General features: G+C 37.2%; 1 protein-coding gene across 1 annotated transcript in view; it reads right to left on the bottom strand.

Moving 5' to 3' along the window:
• Positions 1–7,826, bottom strand: part of COPG2 (COPI coat complex subunit gamma 2) — a 140,702-nt gene that overhangs the window by 40,932 nt on the left and 91,944 nt on the right. Inside the window, exons 14-20 of the mRNA XM_003920989.4 lie at positions 7,353–7,596; positions 4,827–4,902; positions 3,685–3,788; positions 2,997–3,122; positions 2,112–2,174; positions 1,511–1,650; positions 787–958 (exon numbers count right to left, since the gene is read on the bottom strand). Of these exons, the coding sequence (XP_003921038.1) occupies positions 787–958; positions 1,511–1,650; positions 2,112–2,174; positions 2,997–3,122; positions 3,685–3,788; positions 4,827–4,902; positions 7,353–7,596 (925 nt within the window). The remainder of the gene's footprint in view (positions 1–786; positions 959–1,510; positions 1,651–2,111; positions 2,175–2,996; positions 3,123–3,684; positions 3,789–4,826; positions 4,903–7,352; positions 7,597–7,826) is intronic.

Genomic DNA, 7,826 nt, shown 5'->3' with positions numbered 1-7,826 from the left:
TGTGGTGTGTGTGCTTATTTCTTTGAAAACTGGGTAACAGTTTTGAGCACTGTGCAATGAATATGAGAAGAGAAGAAATCAAGTGGGAAAATGGCGGTAGGGGAATCAAGTAGAATAAATACTTGACATTCATAAGAGATACGTCACAAGACCTTCCCACGTTTCCAAATAAGTAAATACTACTTTTGGCACTAGCTGGCTGTCTTTCAGGGGCTATTTCGACTGCATATGGGTGAAGCAGAGACTTACAAAGCCCTTCTTAATGTGGACACACATCGTTGGCTAAGCCACTCACTAAGCTGAGACATACTCTCAGACACCAGCCTTATGCTACAGGACCTTCAAAAAATGATGTATTTTTAAATGCCAACAATCTACTATATAACCAAGTTCCATCTAACTCGATAGAAACATCAAGGAGAAGCGGGTCAAAAATCTTCATGGGAGACATCAGGTACATGAACTCTCACAGTAGTCACATTATTCCAACAGAAAGCTTGAGTTCTGCTATACACATGCAGTTTCTCTTTTAAGATTAAATGTCCAGCGAATTATACTCAGAGATTTAGTTTTAAAATTAGTATGCCTGCAGCAGTAACCAATTTTATAAATATATATTTTCACACACACACAAACCCATACACACACACACACTCATTATCATTACATTAAATTCTAAAAGAGAATCACATTCTTAACCTGAGCATTTGTCCAGATAGCTGAAGAGCTCACAAAGTAACGCATTCTGAATCACATAAGTATCTCTGCCCTTCTGAGGGTTAGTACCTGCTGTAGGGTCATCATCAGGCAAGCGAACAAGAGTGTAACATATTCCTGGCTGGTTATAAGGGAGGCTGGGGGCTGGGATACAACACAGCACTTCATAGGAATCTGATGGCTCCATCTGCACTGTCACTTTCTCCAGCAGCTGGTCATTGAGAGTGTTGGTGCAGTCAAACTGAAAAGTCAATAAACGGACAAGTTGTGAAGGATAACAATTTGTTATCCTTCCCACTCATAACTCAGCTCTGGAACCCAATATACCTTCTATCTCTAAAGAGCAGGGTAGGTCTCCTCCTAAGATTCTTCTTTTGGCAACAGGGAGAGCCTTATTCTTGAGGTCTTTTGTTTATATTATTCATCAGCTTTTTCTCTTTCCTGAGACTGCTGTACCCAACGAGACGGCAGAAGTCTGATGGCTGTCAAATCTAAGTTCTTAGATAGCCCGCTTAATCTACCTTGATGTTAAGTGATGATTTTAAAAAGTTGGTTATACTTTATATTGTCTGACTTCTTCACACATTTCAGTTTTATGTTCTTTAGATTTTAACCATCAAAAGTTACCCATCACATGAAGGGATCTCTATAGCTCTGGTGTTAAGCAAGAAAACCAGAAATTCTGCCAAATTAATTCTCTATAAAAGAGACTAGAATTACAGGTAAAGGATATTTGTCTCAAAGCATACCAGCTTATACTAAATCCCTACAGGAGCCAAGGGTATTATCTTACCTGGAACACAATGTGATTGGTAAACATATGCTTGATACATCTAACAAAATATTCTGTTTCTGCTTCTGTAAGTTGAACAGGCTCAGAAGACTTGAACAAGGGTCCTATATTCATAAACTCAGGAATGGCAGCCAATTGTTCTATCAAGAAAAAAGAATGTAGGATATGAAGAAGACAGAGAAAGACTTCACTCTGGATGCTTAAAAAATGTTTTAGTTTTCACAGCCTTACTAATAGTTGAACATTTAACTAGTATGTCCCCAAGCTTTAGTGAAATAATCTTTTAAGTAAGTGAGCTTATATATTCATAAAAGCAAAAAAATAAAAATAAAAAAAATAAAGAAACTTAATACTTATTTATTTTAGAATGAGTTCCCTGTTAGCCAACAAGATACAGATAAAAACAACAATCCCAGTTAGCAATTACAAACTGGGAAGTTCATGGACTCCAGGTAGCCTTGGCAACTATACCCTATGGTCTTCCGCCACACACATATTTCCTATACTAAGAACTGATCAAATTGAATAAAATTGGTGGACTTCATTATATTTACAATGCCTAGGGGCAAGATTATTACTTTTAACCATCAAATCATCATACCTTGGAAAATGTCTTGCCTGGAAGGAGCCAACTTCTCTGGCTTAGTAGCCACAAGTGTGATTTCTATAAAGACAGATATGAGCAAGTGAGTGAATTTCTCCCCCTACTATCAAGCTACAAATACAGACAGAGATGAGAGCAGACATTTCTAGCAGATATATAATGAGCTATTACTAAATCATACTTATAGGTTATCTGTCACTTCTGGTGGAGGACACTCAAATTAAAATGTATTTAGTGAACATATGTTGTAAAACCATAAAGTAAGCCCTAAAAATATAGAATTTACTTTAAATGGACTGGGATGTACAAAAATTACTCAGAAAAGGAAAAACAATTTATTTTTAAAATCTTCTCATGATCAAAATAGGAAAAATTACTGATGTCAACAGAAAAATTGAAAATAAGCATAAAACTGTTTCTTCCCAGTTTTGTGTTCTAACCACTAAACATTTATGTCTTTTTTTTTTTCTTCAAATTTTAAAGTTAGATATTCTTTGGGAATATTTTCATAATTGTGTTCCATAAATTCTTTTAAGACAAACCTCCAATAACAAAATTAATTAACTTAGAGATTATCAACTTCAGAAAATAAAAATAGGAGGCGACAGCACTAATGCTGCTCTGAGATGCACAGTGGCAATGGACTTCAGCTACTGTAACATTTGCATTTAAAAAAAACCTTCATCTTGGAGTGCATTTCATATTATTGCTTTTATGTAAAAACCAGGAGTTTTTTTAATTCTAATAAAAATATGTCTTAAATCTAAAAGATTTATGAGGAGTGACAACTAAATGAGTATTAGATAAAATATGCTAATATTTTTTAGTTTTGCAAAACTACTTATACACAGAAAAACTAATAGAGTTAACTGTTCCCATTACCTGCTTTCTGTTCAAAGACGGGAGCCATAGCGAGAGGAATTGATTTCATGTCAAATGGTTTTTCTGAAGGCTCCAATGTGTACTGGTGTAAGGCTTTTTCCATCCCTGGTACAGAGACCGTCAAGCCTATGAAACGAGAAATCTCCGCATTATAACCACATGCCAATCCTCGAAACCAAACAGGCCTGGATTTGTAGTATTTATCTAAGCTTTCTGAAGGAAGAGAAAAATATAACCAAAAGCTTTATAACTTAAATATAAAAATAAGGATGTTATTGAAACTGCCTTATAAACTTGTAAACTGACTTATTTCATTCAAGGAAACATGGGAGCAGAGCATACACATTTTCAACAAAATATATGTACCTCCCAGAAAAGAAAGCAACTTAGCTATATGGGAAAAAGGCAAACCCATCCAAGAGGGAGTTCAAGGAGAACCAGGAATGTGTGAGCAATGTTCTTAAAAAATTTAAGGGCCCAATCTATATTCTTATAGATTGTTGCGTAGGAATTACCATTACCAAATTAGAAAATATCCCATAAACACAGGTTTCTCTAGAAATGAAAGTGCATTCAAAGACAAAAACCAAGCATTCGCCTAATGAAGTAAGCTCATATGCAAATCACGAAATATGCTTCCAAGACACCATTTGAGGAACAAAAGCGTACATCCTTGGCTTTCACTGACCGTTAAAGATGTATGTGGCATTCAGTGCCATCTGCCTCTGCTGCAGCACATTCAGATAGAAGGTAGCTCTGTCTCGTACCTCGTCATCAGTATCCATCATACACCTGTCCAGGGGAAACAGAATAGTTATGTCACAGGACCCCAAAGATTTCTAATAGTTCTACTATCAGAAATAGTTCTACCAAATAGTTCTAATAGTTCTACCAAATCTGAAGGACGGAGCTCAGGTCATCATCTGATACTATCTTTTAAAAAGTGCTCGACAATAGCCAATAGTGGCTCCTGAAGTCTCCACAAATAAATCTTGGGTACTGTTCTGAATTATTAAAGAAATACTGTTATTGTGAATCATAAGCACTACACAAGTAAGCATTAAAATAATGAGGAGCACAAGAACATGAAATAGCAGTCTGGAGTCTTTTCTTCCATCTGTAACGACATGCTCCTTAGACTTAGACTTCTCTGTAATTAGGAAATGGGAGTATGATACTTTCCAAGGATACTAAAAAGATAAATTCCAAAATCAATTGTTATTGCTCAGATGACAATCTGTTTTATGTAAACTAGCCAACCTTTGACTTGTAATTTATCTGCTTCAATTGTAAGATGCAATCACAGGTTGCTAAAGCAAGTCTCTTCCCCATCAAATAGTCATGAAGAAAATGAAAAACTATTATTTTCAACTGCATAGTGAATTATCTAACATCATTTTAAAGTAAGCCCCTGTTGTACAAATTGAGGCACATGTATTTAAGTCACTTTCTCAAAATCATGTGAAAGAAAGCCAAAGTCAAATGCGACATGTACCTAGCACATAAAATGCTATGGAGAACTAATCTTTTAGGGAATGGGGCTGGGGAGAGAAGCTCTATAAATAAGAGTGAGGAGTGATGGAAATATGTAGGCTATTGTGGAAACCAAGGCTAGGACACTTCATGAAGTGTTCGGTCAATAGTACATCAAATTGACTGAGAGGTAAACATAATTACTAAAAAGAGAAAGAAATTGCCAGTTGCCCCTGACTTACTCCAGCAGGTCTACTCTTAGGCCTTGTAGTGCATCTGCCCTATGATACAATGAGGAGTTCACTATTTAACCATATGGAATTCTCATATTTTTTAAAAAGACATTATTTAACTTACCTCTGTAACAGTACAAGGATGCTTGGGAGAAGACTCTCATTCTGAGCCCCGAATTTAGCCAAAGCACTCACAGCAGCTATAATGAAGCATATAGTTATGCTACATAAATACTGGTTTCTCAGAGTTAAGCAATAATCATTCAAAAAAAAAAAAAAAAGGCAATTAGAAAAGTGTCCCCATGTTTAGAGACGAATTCTCTTGTTTCATTGAGTGTTTCTTGGTCTTATTTCTTTGATACTGTTAACCATAAACAGAATTCTCCAAGCCCAAGGGAACCTGAATAGGAAAATCTTCCAAGCACTGAGGGAAAAGGTTCATAGAGATTTTCTGTAAGAGCTCTATCTCCACCCCACCACAACTCCTTATATATCACACTGATGTGATTAAGCTCTTATCTCAAACAACCAGCCCCAAGCATAAAAAGAAATTCTATTATTAAAATTCCTTTCATTCAATAAAGATTCATTGCACCAAACTTTTGTCAGGAATTGTACTAAGTACTGGGGCAGATAAAAGACATGTCCTGATCTCAAGGAGCTATACTCTAGTGGGAAAGACAGTTACGTAGAGAGAGAATCACAACACATCATAGTAAGTCCATGGAAGACATATATCCAGGATGCTATGTGAATACATTGAAAGGAACTAAATCAGAATTGGTGGTGGAAAAGTAAGACAAGGAGTTGACACAAATGACCTGAGCTAAAGTTTGAAGAACAAGTACTGTCAGCCAGAGGAAAAAGGCACAATAAGAGTATCAGAGGCAGAGAAAATAAGAAGTTCAAATGGCCCCTGCCCAGAGAATAAAGTGCGGTATATTACTGGACAGCTGGGCAAGGCTGAGCATAGGACCCATGCTGGAGAGCAAGAAGAGACAAGGGAGAGAGTAGAAATAAAACAAAATTAGGCACGGTTTAATCTCAACAGTATTATTGAAGGATATTAAATATGAGCTAAATTTGTATATTTGAATGTCCTTGTTTTTAGCAGAGTGTAAAGAATAGGCTGGATATGTGTGAATCTAGAAGCAGTCGCACTAGTTAGGCATCTGAAATGGATGACAGCCTCAAACAGCACCATGAAAACAGAAGACAGAATGAAGAAATATAAGGAGACACAATTAAAAGCACTTTGATGACTGAGGGGATAATGAACGTGAGGATTTCAGTTTGGGTTAGTGTGAATTTCAGGTTGAATTTGAAGTGGTTTAAATTATTTGGGTAAACAAGTTCAGGAAAGAGACATGACTGGTGTCACAGCCTATCAGCAGAGCTCTGAAAATGATCACCAGAAGAATGTAGATGCTGAGAAGACAAAACCCTACAGAGAAATAACATCTTAAGGAATGGGGCTGGGAAAAGCAGCACTATAAATAAGAGTGAGGAGTGATGGAAACATGTAGGTTATTGTGGAAACCAAGGCTACGGAGTTTCACGAAGTGTTCAGTCAATAGTACATTAAATGGACTGAGTGTAAACAGAGATAAGAATATTAAAGCATCTAACTTGATTTTATATTTTAACAACTAGTTTATAAGTAATTTTTCTTTCTTTTTTTTTTTTTTTTTGAGACAGAATTTCACTCTGTCACCCAGCCTGGAATGCAGTGGCATGATCTTGGCTCACTCCAACCTCCAACCTCCACTTCCCAGGTTCAAGCAATTCTACTGCCTCAGCCTCCTGGGTAGCTGGAACTACAGGTGCATGCCACCATGCCCAGCTAATTTTTGTATTTTGTAGTAGAAATCGGGTTTCACCATATTGGACAGGCTGGTCTCGAACTCCTGACCTCGTGATATGCCCACTTCGGCCTCCCAAGGCATTCTTGGGCCTTCTTTGCCCAACAAGTGTGGAATCTTAGCAGCCAGAACAGTGTTCACAGTCCTCAATGAATTCACAAAGTTGGGCTAGGCCTGCTACTTTACTCTCAAAGTGCTGGGATTACAAGCGTGAGCCACTGCGCCCAGCCATAAATAATTTTCAATAAAATTACTTCAGAGGATTTTTAAGGGACAGAGCTAGATAATACTGAGTTGAAGAGAAAACAGATAGTGAATTCATGGAGGCAGCTAATAATGAGTACTTCAAGTTTATCTCAGAGGGTAAGGAAAGTATAGAGTCAGGAGCTAGTAAAAGGCTCACAGAGAGTTTACATCTCTAATGGGAGAGATTTGGATCTATTCGTATGCTAAGGGAAGAAAGATTAGAGAGGAAAAAGTCACTTAAAAATACCTACAGACAAACATACACAAATTCTACAAATATTCGTACTTGTGGCTATCACTGAAAAAAATGGATGAGCCATCATAGTATTCCTATCAAACTGAAAGCCAAGGGTTATTTGTCTCTAATCTAAGGCAAAAATGAGGCTGGAAATTGGAGTACAAAGACAAGACATCTGGGCCCTAAGCATGCTCTAAAATCCCACCATCCAATAGATCCCGCAACTTCATTTTCCAATTTCATATCACTCTCTTAAGTATTTCAAAAGATCAGCATCATCAGTAACAGTGTCCCAACGACTCACCAGCTCTGACAGCCTCATTCTCCAGGACAACCCTATTAAAAATAAAGCGGATATACTTGGAGGGGACAGGTGTTCTGGGGCCCTCTTTGCCCAGCAAGTGTAGAATCTTAGTAGCCAGAACAGTGTGTTCACAGTCCTCAATGAATTCACAAAGGTGGGCCAGGCCCGCTTCTTTACTCTCAGGGTTCTCTTCCACAATGCTGATTATGCAGTCCACAATGGCCCGCTTGTACTCAAAGCCTCCCTGGCAAAAAAGAAGATAAAATTGCCATTCATTCTAAGGACACATTTTAGAAAAATGCTTACACTCCAAGGTTCATGCTTATAATATGCAAATTTCATTTCCCACCTTTTATGAAAGAAACAAAAGTGTTTTTTCTCCAAGTGGGAAAGCAAAGCAATGGCATGTTTAGTAATCAGACAGTGACCTTACTTGAGAGCCATACTGATATTATAAAGTAATCTCCTTAAAAC

This window comes from Saimiri boliviensis, chromosome 10 (genome assembly GCF_048565385.1).
Source record: "Saimiri boliviensis isolate mSaiBol1 chromosome 10, mSaiBol1.pri, whole genome shotgun sequence".
Lineage (NCBI taxonomy): Eukaryota > Metazoa > Chordata > Mammalia > Primates > Cebidae > Saimiri > Saimiri boliviensis.
This window is presented reverse-complemented; position numbering and strand designations above follow the sequence as displayed.